Source organism: Giraffa tippelskirchi, chromosome 10, assembly GCF_054371585.1.
Source record: "Giraffa tippelskirchi isolate mGirTip1 chromosome 10, T2T-mGirTip1v1.2.pri, whole genome shotgun sequence".
Taxonomy (NCBI): Eukaryota; Metazoa; Chordata; class Mammalia; order Artiodactyla; family Giraffidae; genus Giraffa; species Giraffa tippelskirchi.
The window spans coordinates 22,205,249-22,229,619 of record NC_137284.1 but is presented as its reverse complement, the minus strand read 5'-3'; the positions used below and the strand labels follow the sequence as shown (position 1 = coordinate 22,229,619).

The window sequence follows — 24,371 nt, the reverse complement described above, 5'->3', positions numbered from 1 at the left end:
GACCTTACCCTAACTGCCTCAAAGGTTTTAGATAGAGGGTCTGTTCCCCAGTTAAGCTATCACCTGCAAGGAATATGAGCTAGGTGTGGTGGGAGTAACTGGGCAGAGCCTAGAAGTCAGAGTCTCCTAGGCTCTGCAAGGCTCAGCAAATATTTGTTTATCAAACATTTACTTTTCACCTCCATGAAAACTGACTTTCTCCCCTTTGAGGTCTCAAACCACAACCCCCAACATCCTCTTTTGCCTTTAGCTGAAGATGGTATTTAAGGTGGGGGCTTCAGCCATTATGGTTACTCACAGTTCTCCTGGGTCTCTCCCAGGTATACCTGTTATTAATTTTAGTCTGATTTTCTCCTGTTTTTCTGTCTGGTGTCAGTTTACTTTTTAGACAGAGGAAGCTACAAGAATAGAGGAAAATTTCTTCCTCCCCAACAATATCTAGCAAATAGCCAATGCTCAAAAAAGTTCGTTGAATAAACAAATAAGTGCTCCTTCCAGCCTTTCATGTTCTACTGATAGAGTCACAGTATTCCTACCTTTGGCTCTTTCTACAAATACAATCACCCTCCTGCCCACACAACCTCTTGAGAGTTACAATAGCAAGCTCTGGAGACTGGCTCAAACCAGGGATGCAAAGCAGGTAAGTAACTCATTCAAGATCAAACAAGGCCAGCAAATTGTATCTCTTCATCTTACTGCTCCAGAAGACCTTATCCACGAATCTCCTATTTTTGTCTTCAAAAATCTTTTTGTCACGTGACTTTTTCCTCTGCCACCAGCGTGGTTATGCTCTGCCCCGCCCTGCCCCGCCGCGCAAAGCCAACCCCTTCCCCCACGTTGCACAACCCTCACTCAGCTGTCTTGTCTCCCAGTTTTAACAAGGGTCCAGACCTGTTCCGTTTTCCTGTCTAGCTCCCCGAGGATTTGCTTTTGAAGTTCCATTACCTCTTCCTTTCTAAATGCAACTACAACTTCGGGGTCTTGATCTTTCTCGATACTCGGCCGAATTTAACACATCCTTCTCGAAACTCTCTCCCCAGAACAGCGCCAATTATCTTCTACCTCCTTTACTGCCTCTCCTCGGGTCCTTTCTATTCCTTTCTTCACAGATGTCCCCTAGTTTCCCTCCAGCAAGCCGGGTCACGGTTTCCTGGACGCTCACGGTTCTCAGCGGAACGGTGATCACACTGCGGGCGGAGCCTGGCTGAGCCCCGGGCGTTGGACGCGGGTGGACTTTCGAGCCTGGGAAGGGGCGGAGTCTAGGGCCGCTCGGGAAGTTTGGTCTTCGGCAGCCTCCGTCCGGGGAAAGTGCGGAAGGAGATCCCTGGGCTGGGGTCGCGGAACTGGCCTCGCGGTCCTGGCTGGAGATGGAGTTCGACAGTGAGGCTCTCAGGCGACTCCTTGGCAAGGTGCGGGCAGCCGGCCGGGCAGGGTCTGGGGCGCCGGGGTCCCGGGGCGTCCACCCGTGGCTGGCCGACCTCCTCGGGGCGTCTGCCGGCTTTTCTCGAGGCTCGGAGCCAGGGTGGGCTGGTCTGAAGCCGGCTACGGGGAATGGGTGCGGTGCGCCGCGGCTCTGGCTCCGCCCGCAGTTCCGAGATCCCCCCGCAACCTCCACCCGCTCTTAGACCTTCTCACGCCACCTGCTTCTCTCTCTTCTCTCTCAGCTTCCAGCACTCGCCTGTCCCTTTAACCACGCCTTTCTCTCGGCAGAAATGGCCTACCCCCACCCACGCCCCTCTGTTTTTGACTTGCAGTGTTCGTGCTTCGTAAGACTCAACTCAGATGTTACTCCCTAGGAGATAGAATCACTCCCTCCTCTCTCCTTGCTTTCAGATATATCGATTTTCACATCGTGGAGTAATTATTTCTATACAGACCTTACTCTTTGAAGGTGAACTTCATGGCGGTACAGACAGTGCTGTATTTATCCCCTCATCTAGTCCTGTGCCTGACAAATACGGGGGTGCTAAGTAACTGCGGTAAATGAAAGACTCATGTAGATTTGGGAATGAAAACAGGGTTGGAAGGCCCAGAAGAGATCTTCTTAACGTTGAAAGGTTGACTGGGAGGGCTGACCCAGAAGCCTGACCTGCAATTCTAGGGCGTGACTAAGGTCAGTTTCCCTTTTACTCCAGGCTGTTAGTCTAGGCTGTCTGATTCCCCACCAGTGTACAGTCTGAGGCAATCTTTTCCACGAGTTTCTTAGTTCAGTGATTAATAACGGTTTTTAAGATTTCCCTATGCAGAAAGCGTATATTTGTGACGTTTTTGCGGGTTCGTGTCTTTTTTATGAAATTGTTTATATGCCTGATTTGGATGATTTTATCTATTGTGACAGATGTGTAAGTCTTGTAGGAAAAGAAGTATCATCGTACCCAGGGTTACAGGCTTTCTGGCTCCTTTTCAGCGAATATTAAATTAAAAGAACCACTCTATCAAGTTTTTCAATGAGGGGAGCATGATGTATTTGTCCAGGGGCAAGAATTGTTGAAGTTGAGACAAGAAAAAAAAACTTCATAATTTTGGTGGGACTGGAATGCAGGAAAAAGATAGAGTGATTTTCTCAAGGGTTGGAGCAGATTAGTTGAGGAAGGTTTTTGTTTTTATCAGTGCATAGGATAGAGTCTGGCACATTGGTGCTTAATAAATGTCTGTTGGATATGTAAATTAAGGAAACCAGTTAGAAACAAGTCAGTCTAGCAGATATTTCCAAAGTTCCTTAGTCCTTAAAGTAGGCAAATAATATAACAACTTAATAGTTAGAAATAATTTTAGTGCTGCAACATTTGTGAACAGTACATTAAAATCAAGCAACTGTATGGAGAAAGTGAAAAATCTTCTTGAAAACAAAGGAAACCTTATAAATATTCCCGCCTAGATAAATATTCCAACTTCATGGATATGAAGATATCTGTTTTCTCCAGATTGATCTCTAGAGTCAATGCAATTCCAATGCAGTTTTTCAGACTGATTTTGAAACTCATTTGCAAGGACAAAAGGCCAAGAATAGTCTTGACGTTCTTACAGAAGAATAGGTGTGGGGCTTGCTCTACCAGATATCAAGACTAGTAATTGAGACTTACAAATAGCTGTGGAAAGAAGAGAAGTGAAAAGCAAAGGAGAAAAGGAAAGATATTCCCATCTGAATGCAGAGTTCCAAAGAATAGCAAGGAGAGATAAGAAAGCCTTCCTCAGCGATCAATGCAAAGAAATAGAGGAAAACAATAGAATGTGAAAGACTAGAGATCTCTTCAAGAAAATTAGAGATACCAAGGGAACATTTCATGCAAAGATGGGCTTGATAAAGGACAGAAATGGTATGGACCTAACAGAAGCAAAAGATATTAAGAAGAGGTGGCAAGAATACACAAAAGAACTGTACAAAAAAGATCTTCACAACCCAGAGAATCACGAGGTGTGATCACTGACCTAGAGCCAGACATCCTGGAATGTGAAGTCAAGTGGGCCTTAGAAAGCATCACTACGAACAAAGCTAGTGGAGGTGATGAAATTCCAGTTGAGCTATTTCAAATCCTAAAAGATGATGCTGTGAAGTGCTTTACTCAATATGCCAGCAAATCTGGAAAACTCAGCAGTGGCCACAGGACTGGAAAAGGTCAGTTTTCATTCCAATCCCAAAGAAAGGCAATGCCAAAGAATGCTCGAACTACCGCACAATTGCACTCATCTCACACACTAGTAAAGTAATGCTTAAAATTCTCCAAGCCAGGTTTCAGCAATATGTGAACCATGAACTTCCAGATGTTCAAGCTGGTTTTAGAAAAGGCAGAGGAGCCAGAGATCAAATTGCCAACATCCGCTGGATCATCGAAAAAGCAAGAGAGTTCGGAAAAACATCTATTTCTGCTTTATTGACTAGGCGAAAGCCTTTGACTGTGTGGATCACAATAAACTGTGGAAAATTCTGAAAGAGATGAGAATACCAGACCACCTGACCTGTCTCTTGAGAAACCTGTATGCAGGTCAGGAAGCAACAGTTAGAACTGGACATGGAACAACAGACTGGTTCCAAATAGGAAAAGGAGTACTCAAGGCTGTGTATTGTCACCCTGCAGAGTACATCATGAGGAACGCTGGGCTGGAAGAAACACAAGCTGGAATCAAGATTGCCAGAAGAAATATCAATAACCTCAGATACGCAGATGACACCACCCTTCTGGCAGAAAGCGAAGAAGAACTAAAGAGCCTCTGGATGAAAGTGAAAGAGGAGAGTGAAAAAGTTGGCGTAAAGCTCAACGTTCAGAAAACTAAGATCATGGCATCTGGTCCCATCACTTCATGGGAAATAGATGGGGAAACAGTGGAAACAGTGTCAGACTTTATTTTTGGGGGGGCTCCAAAATCACTGTTGATGCTGATTGCAACCATGAAATTAAAAGACGCTTACTCCTTGGAAGGGAGGTTATGACCAACCTGGATAGCATGTTTAAAAGCAGAGACATTACTTTGCCAACAAAGGTCCATCTTAGTCAAGGCTATGGTTTTTCCAGTAGTTGTGTATGGATGTGAGAGTTGGATGGTGAAGAAAGCTGAGCACCGAAGAATTGATGCTTTTGGACTGTGTTGTTGGAGAAGACTCTTGAGAGTCCCTTGGACTGCAAGGAGATCCAACCAGTCCATCCTAAAGGAGATCAGTCCTGGGTGTTCATTGGAAGGACTGATGTTGAACCTGAAACTCCAGTACTTTGGCCACCTCATGCGAAGAGTTGACTCATTGGAAAAGACCCTAATGCTGGGAAGGATTGGGAGCAGGAGGAGAAGGGGACGAGAGAGGATGAGATGGCTGGATGGCATCACCGACTCGATGGACATGGGTTTGGGTAAACTCCGGGAGTTGGTGATGGACTGGGAGGCCTGGCGTGCTGCAATTCATGGGGTCCCAAGGAGTCGGACACGACTGTGCTACTGAACTGAACTGAATTAAGACTTAGTGTGGTATTGGCATAGGATAGACTGATTAACCAGGGGAACAGACTAGAGGGCTTAGAATCATGTTCACATATGTTTTGAAAATGCTATATAAAACAGAAGAGGCATTGCAGAAAACTACAGAAAGGAGAATACAGGGACAAATGACTATCCATTTTGGAGAAAATGAAATCGGACCGTACTAACTAAAAATTCCCCATGGATTAAAGATTTAAATGTAAGAGATGAGCTTTAAAACATACAGAGGTAAAATGGAGGGAAGAATCTTCATGGACTCAGAATATGCAAACATTTTTTAAACAAGATGTAAAGTACTCAAAGAAGAGACTGATGGATTTGACTGCATTCAAATTAAGAACTTTTATGTATAAAAAGACACCATGGAGAGAGTGAAGAGGCAAAATACAAACTTGGTGAATAATATTGTAATGCATAATTGAGAAAGCATTGGTATCCAGAGTATATAAGTTAGCGTACATATCAATATTAAAACCAATACAAAATTGGAAAAAAGTTATGAATAATCATTTTTTGAAAAATAAAAGAAGACAACAGGGAAATGAGTGTTTGCCCAGTCCATTAGTAGCCATGGAAAAGCAAATTGAGACCATGGTAAAACACCATTTTCTCTCACTATCTGGGTGACTTAGTTGCTTAGTCTTGTCTGACTCTTTGCGACCCCATGGACTGTAGCCCACCAGGCTCCTCTGTCCGTGGAATTTTCCCAGCGAGAATACTAGAGTGGGTTGCCATTTTCTCCTCCAGGGGATATTCCTGACCCAGGGGTCTCTTGCATTGTCAGGCTGATTCTTTACCACTGTGTCACCTGGGAAGCCCCACTGTAGGTGGTTAAATGGTTATTTAACCATTTGGGGAAACAGCTGGGGCTTTTTAAAATTAATTTGATTATGTGTATTTTGTGTACTTCTACATCTAAGTAGATACCATAGATGATTCATAATATATGAAGCAAGAGACATTTGCAGAATTAATCATAATTCAAAATTAGAAACAACCCAGATTTCATTGATGGAAAGATAGTTTGTTCTATACTCATTCACACAATGGAAAACACTACTCTGCAGCAGTGAAAATGAATGAAATATTACAACATGCAGCAATAGGAGTGAATCTTAGAAACAGTATGTTTAGGAAAAAAATTGGAGGTTATATACAAAATTATATTTTAATTAAACCAAGAAGCAGCTAAGCAATAGAGAGTGGTATTTAAGGATGTACACAAATATGATAAAAACTATGGAGGGGGAAAGGCAAAGGAATATGACTATACAATTTAAGGTAGGCAGTTGAATGGTTGAGAGAAGGAAAACCCAGACAGATGTAATGGGATTGGAAAGGTTTATGCTGTCCAGTAGTATGGTAGCCACTCACCACATGTGGCTTTTTACATTCATCAAAATTAGATAAAATTAAAAATTGAGTTTCTCAGTCACACCAGCCACAAGTGTCGGTAGCCACATGTGACTACTGTATTCAACAGCAAACACAATGATCTTTTCCATTATGGCAGAAAGTTTTGCTGGACAGCACTAGAGGGTAGGTTGGTTTATTAGTGTTTATTTTTCAAAATGTGTGTATATGTACATATATGTTTGTGTGTGTGTATATATATATATATATATATTCTTTAGTATATATTAAATACTAGGTTTAGAAAGATTTTCTGATTCACTAATTTCTATTTCTGCCTTCCCTGGCTGAGTTACCTTGAATAGGTAACTTAACCTAGATTTGCTCACTCATAAAATAATAGTATTGGACTTAATTTGTAAGGGTCCTTAATGTTTAATTTGTTTAGAAAAATGAAATGATGCCATAAAATACTGTTCAGTGTCCCGCGTTGGAGCAGTGTCATACAGGAGTACTCTGATGTTCATAAATATCAGTCTACTAAATAAACATACTGTAGTGGAGCAGATTAAGATTGAATTTTAGTAACTTCTCAATTTTTCAGTCTTACTCATTTTTTAATATATAATTTTATTTATATATTTATTTTTAGCTGTGTTGGGTCTTCATTCCTGCACAGGCTTTTCTCTAGTTGTGGTGAGTGGGAGCTGCTCTCTAGTTTCAGTGCATGGGCTTCTCATTGAGGTGGCTTCTCTTGTTACGTAGCACGTCTCTAGGGCGCGTGGGCTTCAGTAGTTGCAGCACGTGGGTTCAGTAGCTGTGGCTGCCAGGCTCTGGAGCATAGGCTCAATAGTGTGGCACGTGGGCTTAGTTGCTCGTGGCATGTGGAAACCTCCCGGATCAGGGATCGGACCCATGTCTCCTGCAATGGCAGGCAGATTCTTTACCACTGAGCCACCAGGGAAGCCCCAGTCATAATGATTTTTATGATAGTATAATTGTTTTAGTTTTAGGATTTCATGGGCCAGTTTTCCTCTTTAGTTTGCTGCTTGCACCCTTTTAGCAAATGGCATTGTCTGAGGTATATCTTTAGAGAATGTTTCACAGACTTCTAGGTGGTATAGGAATAGAAATGGATTATATGTTAATAGTCATGGATTATAGTTAATATTACACTAAGCAGATACTCTATTTCATATAGACTAAAAGTGACATGATTTTTTTTTTTTTCTTTTTTGACCATGCTGGAAGGCCTGCAGGATGTTAGTTCTCCAACAGGGAATTGAACCTGGGCCCATGGCAGTGAGAACATGGAGGCCTAACCACTGGAGCTCTAGGGATTTTTCCATAATTTTTTTTTTTTTTTTTAAGATAAAATAGATCTTTTTCGTCAAGAATGAAAATCACCTATTTGGCTAGTAGTGATATTCGGATTTTCAAGCCCTAACAAAGAGTGCTTTTGCCCTTTTTCAACAGACTTTCATATTACTTTGCAATTAGATCAATTCTAGTATATATCACTATGCAGCCATTAATTATTATATTCTCAGAGGATGTGAAGAATGTAGAAGACAGCATATAATATCAAATAGAAAACAAAAGAAAAGTGATATGATTCGTAATAAATGCGTAACCCAAGTGACGTCAGTGCAGCTTTTTGTCCATTTGTTTAGTGTTTAGAGTTGGGATGATTTCATTCACTTTTGATTTCACTGAAGCAGGAACACTGAATCTGGGATTCATGTTTACCCTGCTGTGGTTAATACTGGTCTGCCCTTTATTTTAGTGATCTTAGTGATTGATGCTCCTGTGGATCATAATTGCTTTCTACATCCACTCTGCTTGTATGACTCTGTCTCTTTGCTGGCTGCCATCCAGTTAGCCTACATTTATTGAAGGCACGCCCTGTGCAAATTGCTGTGGGGAAATACAAAGATGAGTAAGAGTTTTCTGTTTTCAAGTTGTTAATAAATGATACGCTTTTTCTTCTGCCAAATTTTTTCCCCAAAACAAAATGACCTTCTCCTAAAATGACCTTCCTCCTCCCCTCTATTTTTCTATACCATTCTAGGCTGTAATGTGAATTGTAGACCGCTCTTTTCAGAGGCCTTTCTGTAACTTAGATATGCTGTCGATTCATCATTTCCTGTCTGCACTTATTGTTGTACACACATTTTGTTTAATACCTCACTTTTACAAATGTTAATCATGAGATTTTCATACTTTCCTGCTGAAGTTGCCAGGTGGTAGAGCTACATCTCTTGCACATGAAAAATTGATCTTGTGCATGAAAAAAAAGATTCAGAGAGAGGAAACAGGATCTGTTAGAAGTTATTCTTGATTTTCTCCTAGTCACCTCCAGCCCTAGGCACTCACTAATCTACTTTTTGTTTCTATGGATTTGCCTATTTTTTTTACTTTATATGCAAGTCATATAATATGTAGCTTTTTGTCTGTTTTCTTTCACTTAGTATAATGTTTTCATTGGTTATCCATGTATATATCAGTTCTTTATTCATTTTTATGGGTGAATTCCATTTTGTGGATATATCATACTGGACATTTGGATTGTTTTCCTTATTGACTGTTATAAATAACACTGCTGTGAACAGTTGTGTACAAGTTTTTGTGTGGGCATGTTTTCATTTTTCTTGGGTGTATGCCTCAGAGTGGAATTGCTGGGTCATACGATAACTCTAACAGGCTTCCCTAGTGGCTCAGTGGTAATAAATCTGCCTGCCAATGCAGGAGATGTAGGTTTGGTCCCTGTGTTGGGAAGATCCCCTGGAGAAGGAAATGGCAACCCACTCCAGTATGCTGGCCTGGGACATCCCACGGACAAAGGAGCCTGGTGGGCTATAGTCCTAAGGGTCACAAAGAGTCAGACATGACTTAGTGACTAAGCAACAACAATGGTAACTCTTCTTTATTCTTCTGAAGAACTGCCAGACTCTTCCACAGCAGCTGCACCATTTTACCACCAGCAGTGGTGTGTGTGTAGAGGGTTCTGATTTCTCCTCATCCTCTCCCACATTTATTATTGTCTATCTTTCTTATTGTAGCCTGTCTTTTGATTATAGTATGACTCTTCTGATTTTTTTGTTCTTTTTTAAGATTGTTTTGGCTGTGTTCTTTGAATTTCCATATGAATTTTAAGATCGCTTTGTGAATTTTTGCAAACGAGCAAAAAAAGTCAGCTGGGATTTTAACATGGATTGTTGATCATTGAATCTGTTGGGGACTATTGCTGTCTTAACAATATGAAGTTTTCTGATGTAGCAACAAGGGATGTCTTTCTATTTACTTAGACTCACTTTAATTTCTTTCAACAGTGTTTTGTAGTTTTTAGAGTCTGTTTTGCATCTTGTTAAATGTATTCCTAAGTATTTTATTCTTTTTGATTGTTTTCTCAATTTCATTTTCAGAATGGTAATAGACTCTTAATATACTTTTTTTTTTTTTCATTTAATCCCCAGCACAAATCTAAGAGGTGGAGTCTAGGAGTCTCCTTCTCTTTGCGAATGAGAAAATATCAAGGAAGTTAAATGATTTTGCCCACAGGGCAACCAAGGTAGTGTTTCTGAGACTACATCTGGATGAATGAGGGGGCAATTCTCTCAGCCTGACTGCAAACCTTTGCGTGCTTTCTCTTCTTTCTTTGAAACCCAGTTGTAGTACCAGGAAGGGAAATTCAAGGTTTCTCAAGTGAATGAGGTATTCAGGCATGAGAGGTGGATCTTTAACTGTGATGTCAGGAGTGTAATTTCATATAGATATTAAAGGCCCGGGCGCTGGGTTTGAGCTCTGGTTTCACTTGCTATCTAACTCAGCAAGTTATTTTGATTCTCTAGTTTTCATTTTCTATACAGTCGAGCAGTTATAAGCCCTACCTACTTCACAGGGTTGTTATTAATGAGATTAAATCAAATACCATTCATGGTTGTAAAACTCAGAGCCCAGGGCCTAGCCCATAGTAAGTGTTCAGTTAAATGTTAATTTGTAATTGTTCCATTGCCTGTAGTGTTATTCTTATTCTGTGTTCATTTTTCTCTTTTCAGTACAAGTTCAGGGATCTAACTGTGGAAGAACTGAAGAACGTAAACATGTTTTTCCCACATTTCAGATATTCCATGGATACCTATGGTAAGAATCATTTATTCTAGTGTTTGCTGCATTATTAAACTATTAATTATTTGTTTTTAGAGAGCTATAACTGTATTATAATTTCTCATTTCTCTCTTTTATCCCCTGATTCTGAGCTACACTTTATGACCTGTGGTTTTTAAGGAAACTTGAAGTTAATAAAATTTGTATTGTATTAGTTTCCTATTGCTGCTGTAACAAATTAACACACAATTAATGTCTTGAAACAAATTTACTATCTTATGGTTCTGTAAGCTAGAAGCCCAGCATAAGTCTCTGTAGGTTGGAAGTGTTGGCAGGTCTTGATTCCTTTCTGGAGGCTCTGGGAGATTTAAAAAAAAAAAAAAAAGGCAAAAACGACTACCTTTTTTAGTTTCTAAAGGTCATCCATATTCTTTGGCTCAGGGTCACCTTCCTCCATCTTTAAAGCTAGCAATTTGCATCTCTCTGACCATCCTTCACAAATCTCCACAGAAAGGGTTGTCTGCTTTAAAAAAAAATTTTTTTTTTGATTTATTTTATTTGGCTGTGTTGGGTCTTCATTGCTGCATGCGGGCCTTCTCTACTTGCGGCAAGCAAGGTCTGCTTTCCAGTTGTGGTGCTTGGGCTTTTCTGTGTGGTGGCTTCTCTTGTTGTAGAGCACGGGCTCTGGCGTTTTCAAGCTTCAGTAGTTGTGGCATGTGGGCTTAGCTGCCCCGTGTCATGTGGGTTCTTCCCAGACCAGGGATTGAACTGATGTCCCCTGTGTTGCAAGGCAGATTCTTAACCTCTGGACCACTGGGGAAACCCAGGTTCTCTGCTTCTAAGAACCAAATGTGGGGCTTCCCTGGTGGCTTGTTGGTAAAGAATCTGCCTGCCAATGCAGGGGGCATGGGTTCATGCACCAAACTATTGAGCCTGTGCTCTAGAGCCCCAGAGCCGCAACTACTGAGCCCACTTGCTGCAACTACTGAAGCCCACATGCCTTAGAGCCCATGCTCTGCAAGAAGAGAAACCACTGCAATGAGAAGCCCGTGCACTGCTGCTAGAGAGTAGCCCCCACTGGCCACAACTGGAGAAAATCCTGTGCAGCAATGAAGATCCAGCATGGTGAAAAATAAATAAATAATAAAAAAGAAAGAACCAAATGTGATTAGCTTAGGCCCATTCTTAATCATACTGGATAATTTCCTCAGGGAAATTGTCGGGGTCCTTAACTTAATTGCATATAAAAAAGTTTCTTTGCCAAGCAAGGTAATATATAGATGTGTTCCAAGGATTAGAGTTTTGGACATCTTCAGAGGCCATTATTTTGCCTATCACATATATGGTTGATAATAAATTAATAACATTTTAGTTATCTTTTTAGCTTAATGTAGAGAGTCTGGTTACCTGAGAAAGATTTTAAGTCCTCATCTTTCAAAATTTCTGACTGCAGCCCACACTTGGAAATACATTTTATATCATGACCCCATGTATACATAGCTAAAATATTATGTACACTTTGGCATTTTCTATTCCATCCCACTTAAACACAAACAGTGATTAACACTGACTAAATTGATTTCAGGACTTATGAATTAGTCAAAGCACACAGTTTTGAAAACTTTATTCTATATTGAGTATGTTTTGTATTTGAATTAGCTTGAGTTAATATATCTAATTCAGCTTCGTATATTGGAAAATTTGGGGTATTAATTGAAGTATTTCTTAGGAATAGCTAATTTTTGTTTTGTTTTTAATTTATTTATTTTTAATTGAAGGAAAATTACAGTATGGTGTTGGTTTCCACCAAACATGAACATGAATCAGCCATAGGTTTACCCATACCCCCTCCCACTTGAACTTGATCCCTCCCTCTTCCCTCCCCATCCCACTCCTCTAGGTTGTTGCTGAGCCCAGTTTGAGTTCCCAGAGTCATACAGCAACTTCCCTTCGGCTATCTATTTTACATATCAGTTCAGTTCAGTCACTTAGTCATGTCGGACTCTTTGCGACCCCATGGACTGCAGCACACCAGGCCTTCCTGTCCATCACCAACTCCCGGAGTTTACCCAAACCCACGTCCATTGAGTTGGTGGTGCCATCCAACCATCTCATCTTCTGTCATCCCCTTCTCCTCCTGCCCCCAATCCTTCCCAGCATTAGGGTCTTTTCCAATGAGTCAACTCTTCGCATGAGGTGGACAAAGTATTGGAGTTTCAGGTTCAACATCAGTCCTTCCAATGAACACCCTGGACTGATCTCCTTTAGGATGGACTGGTTGGATCTCCTTGCAGTCCAAGGGACTCTCAAGAGTCTTCTCCAACAACACAGTTCAAAAGCATCAATTCTTCGGCACTCAGCTTTCTTCACCGTCCAACTCTCACATCCATACATGTCCACTGGAAAAACCCTAGCCTTGACTAGACAGACCTTTGTTGGCAAAGTAATGTCTCTGCTTCTAAATATGCTATCTAGGTTGGTCATAACCTTCCTTCCAAGGAGTAAGCGTCTTTTAATTTCATGGCTGCAATCACCATCAGCAGTGATTTTGGAGCCCAAAAAAATAAAGTCTGACACTGTTTCCACTGTTTCCCCATCTATTTCCCATGAAGTGATGGGACCAGATGCCATGATCTTAGTTTTCTGAATGTTGAGCTTTACGCCAACTTTTTCACTCTCCTCTTTCACTTTCATCCAGAGGCTCTTTAGTTCTTCTTCACTTTCTGCCATAAGGGTGGTGTCATCTGCGTATCTGAGGTTATTGATATTTCTCCCAGCAATCTTGATTCTAGCTTGTGTTTCTTCCAGCCCAGCGTTTCTCATGATGTACTCTGCATATAAATTAAATAAGCAGGGTGACAGTATACAGCCTTGACGTACTCCGTTTCCTATTTGGAACCAGTCTGTTGTTCCATGTCCAGTTCGAACTGTTGCTTCCTGACCTGCATACAGGTTTCTCAAGAGACAGGTCAGGTGGTCTGGTATTCCCATTTTTTTCAGAATTTTCCACAGTTTATTGTGATCCACACAGTCAAAGGCTTTGGCATAGTCAATAAAGCAGAAATAGATGTTTTTCTGGAACTCTCTTGCTTTTTTGATGATCCAGCGGATGTTGGCAATTTGATCTCTGGTTCCTCTGCCTTTTCTAAAACCAGCTTGAACATCTGGAAGTTCACGGTTCACGTATTGCTGAAGCCTGGCTTGGAGAATTTTGAGCATTACTTTACTAGCATGTGAGATGAGTGCAATTGTGCGGTAGTTTGAGCATTCTTTGGCATTGTCTTTCTTTGGGACTGCAATGAAAACTGACTTTTTTCAGTCTTGTGGCCACTGCTGAGTTTTCCAAATTTGCTGACATATTGAGTGCAGCACTTTCACAGCATCATCTTTTAGGATTTGAAATAGCTCAACTGGAATTCCATCACTTCCACTAGGTTTCCATTGCTCCTCTGCAAATAGGTTCGTCAGTACCATCTTTCTAGATTCCATATATATGTGTAAGTATATGATAATTGTTTTTCTGACTTACTTTACCTGTATAATAGACTCTAGGTTCATCCACCTCATTAGAATGGACTCAAATGTGTTCCTTTTTATGGCTGAGTAAATATTCCATTGTGAATATGTACTGTAGCTTCTTCATCCATTCATCTGTCGATGGACAGGTGGCTCCCATGTCCCTGCTGTTGTAGATAGAGCTGCAGTGTACATTGGGGTGCACGTGTCTTTTTCAGTTTTGGTTTCCTCGGGGTATATGTCTAGGAGTGGGATTGCTGGGTCATATGGTGGTTTTATTCCTAGTTTTTTAAGGAATCTCCATACCATCTTCCATAGTGGCTGTATCAATTTGCATTCCCACCAACAGTGCAAGAGGGTTCCCTTTTATCCACACCCTCTCCAGCATTTATTGTTTGTGGATTTTTTCATGATGGCCAAAGAATAGCTAATTTTATGTGTGGAAGAAATGATCAGATTCTGGCCCATCTGTTTCTTGCCTTTCTTGAATAACACCCTGGCATCTGCTACATAAATGCCTGCGATGGGGGATTTAACAGCTACTATTTGTTGAACACCAAATATGTTTCCAAATGTTTTATCTATATTATTTTACATACTCTTTTACAACCAGAACTGTGAGGTGAGTATTAGCATCTTCAGTTTTCAGAGAGTGTAAATAACTTGCTTAAGATTACACAGCTAGTTAGGCATGGGGTTAGAGCTTGTACTCGTGTTCATCTTGCCCTGTGCTTAAATAAATAATACATGTTCTTTTACAATGTCTTCCTTCATCTTATAGATTTAAAGCTTTGTTATACCAGTTAATTCTTTATCTCTTTTCTCTCATCTAGAGAAGTGAGCTATGGTGCCATTAAACCCTCAAGCTATAGGATTAATATTGCCAATGTACATTTTGTTATTGAAGACAGTGTTGGTCATGTGTTATAATCATTTCTCTTTTCGCTTTTTGAATAGTTTGCTTGGACAATGACTGTAGTTTCTGTACCACATTTCCAGATTGTTCTGTGTCCCCGAGAAACAATCTCTGTTCTACTCCTCTGTCCATTTTAGTTTTTGCCTGAGAGTGACTCCTTCACCCATTGTTATCTTTCACTCATAGAGTTCAAGGTAAATATGTGTACTTATGTATACTCTTGGCCTTGAGTTTTCTTTTAGCCTAGCTTTTCCTCTTCTCCCTTTCTGATAAATCATCAAATCTATTTCGACTTTTTTTCTTGCACTGCCCAAGTAGGATAGTTAGCTACTGAGGTCCTAAAAGGACAGAGTTCTAAGGCAGTTTGACAGTTTGAAACCACATGTAGTGTTTTCTGTATCCAGTTCAGAAATTAGGGCATTAGCTCTCCATCAGTGTGTGCTAATTATTGATGGATAAATTGAAATTTCAGGAATGTGAAGACTGAAAAAAGGTTGAGAGTAATGGAATTTGAGAAGTCAAAGATTGTTAGTAATCTTTCTGGAAGGTCACTTTCAAAAATAAAACTTTTTTCTGATTATAAAATTTATAATCTGATATCTGAAAGTGATTATTTAACTGATGTTACTTAGATGTGACAATTATTTGATAGAGTCCACACATTTTATAATCCTTTACTTCTTATAATGGGTTTTCATATGATCTCATTTGATCCTTGTGACAACTTTGTGATGCAGTCTTTATTTTACAGATGATGAAACTGAAGGTCAAAGAGTTTAAAGTAACCAAAAGTCACATGCCTCTGTTGATGGAAGTGATCAATAAACAATCTGTAATTGGAATAGAAAGAGTTTTTTTATTTTATTTTATGTATTTATGGCTGTGCTGGGTCTTCATTGCTTTGTGTGGTCTCTCTCTAGTTGCGGTGAGTGGGGGCTACTCTTCATTGTGGTGCACGGGCTTCTCACTGTGGTGGCTTCTCTTTTTGCAGAGCACAGGCTCTAGGCACACGGGCTTCAGTAGTTGGAGCACTCAGGCTTGGTAGTTGTGGCTTGAGGGTTCTAGCGCGCCTGCTCCGTAGTTGTGGTGCACAAGCTTAGTTGCAGTGCGCCACGCGGTATCTTCCTGGACCAGGGATCGAACCCGTGTCCTCTGCACTGGCAGGTGGATTCTTAGCTACTGAGGCACCAGGGAAGTTCAGAAGGGAGTTTTATTCAAGCCAAGCTGAGGATCATAGCTTAGGAGACAGCCTCTCATCAAGTTCTGAAGGGCTAGTCTGAAGAAGCATGGTTTTTAGCACAGTTTTATCTGTCAGAAGGACTTCCCTGGTGGCTCAGAGGTTAAAGCGTCTGCCTCCAATGCGGGAGACCTGGGTTCGATCCCTGGGTCGGGAAGATCCCCTGGAGAAGGAAATGGCAAACCACTCCAGTATTCTTGCCTGGAGAATCCCATGGACGGAGGAGCCTGGTAGGCTACAGTCCACGGGGTCGCAAAGAGTCGGACACAACTGAGCGACTTCCCTTCCTATATGTCAGAACAAAGAGCATCAAACGTGACAGGGGTTCATTCCTTCAAGGTTTCAAAAAAAACACATGAGCATACACACAGTGAGTCAACATTGCCTTGACGCCTGTGAAGGGAAGGTGATCATTGAAGGAGTGCTAGCATTGATGATTTAGGAAACAGGCATTTATCTCTGTCTTCAAAACAAACATTCTTTGCTTTTGGACAATGTATCTTTTTCTTTCATTGTTAAAGCAAATTGAACACAATGTATGTTGAAGGGGCCGCAAAACTGGCTATTCTAGTTAGCATGAAGCTTAAGTTAAATAATGCATGAGCCAGGGTGACTTCCCCATATCTCAATATGTAAAGTTTCTTCCATCACCTCTAAGTGGGACAGCAGGCCAAGAACTTGGGATTTAGTATCAAAGTCCTGTGTTCTTTCAGCTATGTGCTCTGCTGTCTAAGAGAACATCATTTAGTACTTTGCCCTTGTCAATGTATTTACTGATTCCTAGATGATGGTATTTACAAGTTTCTGTATGTGTGTATGTATATGCACGCACTTTAATAATACATTTCTTCCTACTTCTGATTGTACTTTTTGGGACTTTTTTTTTTCTTCTAGTTTTCAAAGATAGTTCCCAGAAAGACCTACTGAATTTCACTGGTACTGTTCCTGTGATATATCAGGGTAAGTATGGAAGTTAAGAAAATGTGGGAATTTTCTAAAAGAGCAGTTTAATTAGAACTTGTATTTGTTTAGTTCCATAACATTCTCAAAAAGCTGGTTGATTTTTAATTAAGTAATTATTTATTTTTAATTAATTAATTCTTTGGCCACATCACGTGGCTTGTGGGATCTTCGTTCCCCTGGCCAGGAGTCAAATCCCAGCCCCCAGCAATGGAAGCGTGGAGTCCTAACCACTGGACTGGCAGGGAATTCCCTCACTTAACATGTATATGATCTATGCTGAACCTTACTGGATATAGCGGAATGCTGTCCCAGAGAAGGAAGGCCTAGATGTTAATATCAGCAAATTCAATTCAGTTCGATGAATATTTATTTATTGAATGTCAGCTGTCTGCCCACTACCCTGCTAGGTTTTGAGGTACACAAGTGATCTGGACAGACATATACCTGTGCTTGTGGAGAGTTTACTCTGCTTTCCATAGAGAACTGCAGGGGTTCCACCGTTTTCTCCCATTGCATGTTTTGTTCCTCTTCCTTTCCCTCTGTGTGATGTAGCATTATCCCCATTCTATAGGTGAAACTGAATCTTGGTCACGTGGTTTACCTGAGCCCTCACAGCTGATATCAGACTGGAACTTAGAACTCCAATAGGAAAATTTAAAAACACAGAGCCCATTAAAACTCAAAAAAAGCAACATATTTTCAGATGACCTGACAGGTTAAAATAGTTAAGTGTTTGCCCAAAAAGAAAAAAAAAAATCACTAACTTACCTGTAATTAATTCTTAATTATGATGGATTGATTGAATGATTTCATAGTTCTTACCAACCCCTGTGATTTCAAGGGTAGTTGCATATTGACAGAGGAACTTACGGATTTAAATGAATCATTGCTTGTTAAATCATGTAGGGAGGTAACAAGATGGCATAAAAATTATCTTAAGATGTCACTCGTTGGCCCTCTGCATCTTCCTGGAGCTGTGGAGTCATTGATTCTTAGGCTGGTAGTAATTCCAAGATAGTAATGCAATACGTTTTCATTTTGTAGTGCACCCTTTTTTCCCTTTTGCTTTTGACTGGAATTATATCAACTCCTTGTGATGCACACTAGTTATTTCTAAGCTGATAGGAGGAGGTCAGAGTGTATATCTTTCTCATCTGTAAAGTGGGCCAAGGGTAGAGCCTAACTCTAGAATTTTGAGGATTAAATGCACTACTCTTAAGTAAAGCTCTTGGCTGTTACAGTTCCTGGCACGTAGTAAGTGCCCAGTTAAATGTTGCCCATTATTATTTCTTTGACTTTGTTGGTCTCTTCTGGTTACTAGTTTTGTTAGTGTAATAACACATACTGGGCTTCCCCGGCAGCTCAGTGGTAAAGAATCTGCCTGCCAATGCAGGAGACGTGGGTTTGATGCCTCATCAGGGAAGATCCCACATGCCGAGGACAGCTAAGCCCAAGCCTCACAACTGTTGAGCCTATGCTGTAGAACCTGGGAACTACTGAGCCCATGTGCCACAACTATTGAAAACCAAGCGCCTTAGAGCCTGTGCTCTAAGAGAAGCCACCTCAGTGAGAAGCCCGTGCACTGCAACTCGAGAGTAACCCCCGCTCAAAGCAATTAGAGAAAAGCTGTGCAGCAAGAAAGACCCAGCACAGCCAAAAATAAATAAATAAAAAATTAAAAAATAGAAGCCAAGTCTTGTCAAAATAAACTATAATTTTTAAAAATATATTTTCATGCTAAAAAAAATTCAAACAGTTGAGAAAAGATGAGGTTAAGCTTATATCTAACCTCCCATTACCCAGTCCTATTCCCCAGGTGAATCTTCTGTTTATATTTCCTAATATACACCTGCAGAAATTTTCTGGATTATTTCTTATCCCTGCAGATTGTGTCAAAGTTGTGATACACTTTTTCTTCATTCACCCATTCTTTAGAGATGTGTATCATCTTAGTAAGATGATACCCATCTGAACTTTATTTACAGCTAACTCAAATTATTTTCTTATGATATAATTACTTTAAATCTGAGGACTTTACCAGGAGTTCTGAATCTTGGGTAATGAATTACTGAAAGTAAATGGGCAGGCTGAGGCAGGGCATTTGCTCACAAAAAGGAGTAAGGAAGAAGGGCACCGAGAATACTACCAGTAGTGAAATCTTACAAGTTCAGTTCAGTCACTAAGTCATGTCCGACTCTTTGCCACCCCATGGACTGCAGCATGCCAGGCCTCCCTGTCCATCACCAACTCCCGGAGTTTACCCAGACTCATGTCCATTGAGTCGGTAATGCCATCCAACCATCTCATCCTTCTCCTCCCACCTTCAATCTTTCCCAGCATCAGGGTCTTTTCAAATGAGTCAGCTCTTTGCATCAGGTGGCCAAAGTATTGGAGTTTCAGCTTCAGCATCAGTCCTTCCAATGAATAGTCAGGACTGATTTCCTTTAGGATGGACTGGTTGGATCTCTTTGCAGTCCAAGGGACTCTCAAGAGTCTTCTCCAACACCACAGTTCAAAAGCATCAGTTCTGCCGCACTCAGCTTTCTTCACCGTCCAACTCTCACATCCATACATGACTATTGGAAAAACCAAAGCTTGGACTAGATGGACCTTTGTTGGCAAAGTAGTCTCTGCTTTTTAATATGCTGTGTAGATTGGTCATAACTTTCCTTCCAAGGAGCAAGTGTCTTTTAATTTCATGACTAATCACCATCTGCAGTGATTTTGGAGCCCAAAATAATAAAGTCTGTCACTGTTTCTACTGTTTCCCCATGTATTTGCCATGAAATGGTGGGACCAGATGCCATGGGAATCAAGCTCACCACGTGCTTTGTCATGAGTGTGATGTTAACATGCATAAATGCTGCTGGGGAGGGGTATTGATGGAGGCAGCAGATCCCTAATCAACCAAGGAAGATAACTTCAGTAGACATTACTTTCCTTTTCTTTAATGGGTAGCGATTAACATTAGAAAACAGCTCCAGTGAGATTGGGACTACCACTCCAAAACAAAAAAATTGCATGGCCTAAAGAGTGGCTTTTAAATGTTTGATTGTGACCCAAAATAAGAAATACTTGCATATGCATAGTTACATAGGTATATAACTGAAATTCCATACTACCTGCCATTGTATTTTTCTGTTTGATTTCATTTAAAAATTTTATTGTTTGCAGTTCCCAGGGATGGCGGAGCCTGGTGGGCTGCCGTCTATGGGGTCGCACAGGGTCGGACACGACTGAAGCGACTTAGCAGCAGCAGCAGCAGTCCACTAAATTAATTTCACGAGGTATTGATTGTGACCAGCATTTGAAAAACACTGGTCTAGAGTATATAATGTTAGAGTGAATTCTGGAAGAATGTGACAATGTGTCTCAGTACTTGTCAGTCATTTTGTGGTGCTGTGATCACATGACTTTATAATCATAAAGTTAACTTTGGACTAACAGCTATGTCTGTTCCCATACTGTAAGTACTTAGATACTGTGTATAGTGACTGATGTAACTAGACTTATTGTGGTGATTATTTTGCAGTATATACAAATATTGAATCATGTTGTATATCTGAAACAGTTATGTTATATTTCAGTTATACCCAGATAAAAACAAAATTTTAAAATACTTCGATAAAGTTAGAAGAGGAATATGGTTCTGAGAACTGCTGATATAAAATAGTAAAAATCATACCAGGACATTTCTATTATGTATTGACTTTCAATCCTTTAGAATTACATGGGAAGCTTTTTAAAAATGTTGTCCAGACCTGGTCCCATTGAATCATAAAGTTGGGGGGCAAGGACTGGGTATTGGTATATTTCTGAATTCCTAAAGAGTTTCTAATATACAAGCAGAGCTGAGTATCATTGTGCTTAGGGGAGAAGGAAGCAAGATGAAAAAAATAGAGGATTTCCTTAGTGAGAAAAGATTGCAGTAGAGGAGAAAACTTTTTCTTTATACCTTGCTTATTTCCAAAATGGGTTTGAAGAAAATTTTAAAAATTGCCAAACCATCATGGTACTTTCTGGGCTTCCCAGATGCCTCGATGGTAAAGAATCCTCCTGCCAATGCAGGAATTGTGGGTTCAGTCTCTGGATTGGGAGGATCTCCTGGAGAAGGAAATGGTAACCCACATCAGTATTCTTACCTGGGATCCCATGGACAGAAAAGCCTGGCGGACTGTAGTCAATTTGGTCGCAGAGTCAGACATGACTTAGCAACTGAGCACAACATGGTACTTACCATGTCATGTACTATTCTAAGCATTTTATGTACCTTAACTGATTTTAGCCTCACAACAATCCTATGAAGTAGGAGCTTTTATTACTCTTTTTTGTAGAGGAAGGAATTGAGGCACACAGAAGTTAAGTAACTTGCCTAAAATCATATAGCTAGTAATGTGTGAAACTAGGATTTGAACCTAGGCATTCTTGCTCCTGAGCAGCCATGTTTGAAATACATTGAAAAATATATGCAGTAAGACTATGAAAGCCGGAACAAATATCGGGAGATCCAATAGAAGGGTTAAGGTAATTGATCAGGTTTCTAGTTTAAGGTTAGGTTTTGCACTTGGGTTTAGCTTTGGGCTTCCTGTAAACCAAAACAATCAGAGATTTTGGCTCTCACACCTGATGCGAAGAACTGACTCACTAGAAAAGACGCTGATGCTGGGAAAGATTGAAGGCGGGAGAAGGAGACGACAGAGGATGAGATGGTTGGATGGCATCACTGACTTGATGGACATGAGTTTGAGTAAGCTCAGGGAGTTGGGGATGGACAGGGAGGCCTGGCATGCTGCAGTCCATGGAGTCACAAAGAGTCAGACATGACTGAGCGACTGAACTGAACTGAAATGAGGCATGGTATAGCACATGGTACATGGTTACATGATACATGTACATGGAAAAGCTTTCACTTGGGTTCCTATCTCAGTGTGCTAAAATTTAAGAGCCACTGAACCGTGTGACTGTTAACGTTATTTTCAGCTCTGAGTTCTGTGTATCTAACCCAGCTTGTATGTTACAGTATCTTTAATTAATGAGCAACTTGAGGGCTAGTCTCAAATTCATCTTTCATTTGTTCATTTATTCATTCCTTATTTATATAAGAAACTTTTATTGAGCATCCAATATCTTAGGCATGGTAGTAGGGGACATGGAAATGAATAATATATAATCGCCTCTAGACATTTATAGTGTTAAAGGGGAAATAGATTTGTAGACGAATAACTTGGGTGGAGCAAAGAATGTTACATAGAGAAAAAGTTGTATCCCATACTTCTAGTACAATAGGTCCTATAAATATTTACTGAATTGAATTGAATAAGCTGGCCATTTTCTTGATTAATTTTCCTCAAATGTTATGCTGGTGGTTTAATGGGAATATATTTCCAACATGAATGTGGATGAATATAGGGAAATAGGCCTCAGTTTACATAAATACTTTACCTATATATTTGATTAGACTTGTGTCTTAAAATGCCACATAGCTATACCATAAATATAATGTGTGCTTTTCATTATTGTTTGAAGATGTGTTTGTTTTGTCTCAAATAGGTAATACGTATAACATACCTATTCGTTTGTGGATTTTGGATTCTCACCCTTTTGCTCCCCCCATTTGCTTCTTAAAACCAACTGCAAATATGGGAATCTTAGTTGGAAAGCATGTGGATGCTCAAGGCAGAATATACTTGCCCTATCTCCAAAACTGGAGCCATGTAAGATCAACTTGGATTTTGTTTTGAAAATTTTTATTTTTCTGAATGTTTATCTTTGATACTAATGGTACAAATAAGTTACTAAATTTTCTTTCAGTGATATCCTTCTCATGGTCTTTAAACATAATTTGAAATTGAACTCCCTGGGGGTCACCCAAGTCCCAGAACCCTGGTGACAGCAGCCCGCTTGAATCTGCTCTCTCCAGGTCTGGGAGCCAACCATTGTTTACTCCCTGTCTTTTTACCGTCGTTTGCTGTTTGATAAAGCAAATGAAGAGCTACTAGCAAAATATTGAGGCATTATTTCCTAGTTCCTCCCCAGTATAGATTCCTGTGTAATAGGTGTATTTATTTGTAGCTTTGCCTGTTTTTAACCTTTATGTACATTTAATCATATTGTATATAATCTTCTATTACATGCCTTGTTTTAACTGAGCGTTAAGTTTTAAAAATTCACCCCAGTGATGTATGAAACTAGTTTATATATTTTATAAGCCCTCACAAGGACTTCCCTGGTAGTCCAGTGGATAAGACTCCAAGCTTCCACTGCAGGGAGCACAGTTTCAGGGCACTAATCCTGCATGCCATGGGACACAGACAAATAAATAGATAAATAAAAGTAAAAAAATAAAAAATATGGCCCAGGTTTAAAACACAAAAAGCAACCCTCAGATTATGCATTCTGCACATTTCATCTGTCATTATATTGAGCGTTTTTCCATATTAGAGAGTATTTTCAAAACACATGGCTTTTAAATGGTTGCCTGATGATCCAGCATTAGGATATTGCATGATATATTTGTAAATTGCTTTGTTAGAAATTTAATGATGAGCATCCTTAAATATAAACATTTATAAATATAAAATGTTTGTACATCTTCTAAATCTTTAATAATTTTCTAATGATAAATCTCTACGAATGGAATTATTGGATCAAAGTTTTAAAATGTTTTGAAGGCTATTCTTATATTTTCCCAAATTGGCTTCCGAGAGGTAGACACAGTCTTGTGATTCTGCAGGGGAGGAGGGTATCTGGTTTATAACACCCTTGCTCTAAAAGGTGCTATAACACAAAACAAGCTTTGGCTTATCCCTACGGTTCATTTATTATTATTATTATTATTTATAATAGATATAGAATATGCTCTCATTTTTTTAAGTAAAACTTTTATGAAAAGATAATTTATAATATATTTGTATATACTAAGAAAGTTGTAGGACAGGGATGTCAGAGAGGAGTGAGGTTGAAGTATAGGGTGGTGTTAGAATTATCATTTCTTATTTTATATATGTACTGTAAAAGGGTGTGCGACTGTGGATGCATTTCACTTTGTTTTATGGTTTTCTATATTTTTCATATAAAGGAAACTTCTAAAAAGAAGAAAAAAAAAGGGTAAGAAAAGGAAAAGATGCACACCAAATTGTCAGTAGTGGATGGAGTTTAGGTGGGGAGTTTACTTGATGAACTTGTAGATTTTTTGCATTGCTTGGTGATTTAAATAATAAAATTACCAGTTAAATGTGATGAATTCAGTTCGGTTCAGTTGCTCAGTTGTGTCTGCCTCTTTGCGACCCCATGGACTGCAGCGTGCCAGGC

The 24,371-nt window shown here is 40.0% G+C and overlaps 1 protein-coding gene across 16 annotated transcripts in view; it reads left to right on the top strand.

The window, feature by feature from the left end:
* Positions 1 to 24,371, top strand: part of UEVLD (UEV and lactate/malate dehyrogenase domains) — a 72,358-nt gene that overhangs the window by 10,410 nt on the left and 37,577 nt on the right. For 6 of the 16 annotated variants that reach the window (XM_081533681.1, XM_081533680.1, XM_081533675.1 and 3 more), the window contains 3 exons: positions 10,380 to 10,464; positions 16,992 to 17,057; positions 22,611 to 22,774. In XM_081533681.1, the coding sequence (XP_081389807.1) occupies positions 10,425 to 10,464; positions 16,992 to 17,057; positions 22,611 to 22,774 (270 nt within the window). In that variant the 5' untranslated portion in view covers positions 10,380 to 10,424. Of the gene's footprint in view, positions 1 to 1,297; positions 1,410 to 10,379; positions 10,465 to 16,991; positions 17,058 to 20,234; positions 20,348 to 22,610; positions 22,775 to 24,371 lie in introns of those variants that run through there. The other 10 variants (XR_014066541.1, XM_081533686.1, XM_081533676.1 and 7 more) reach the window with 5 other exon arrangements.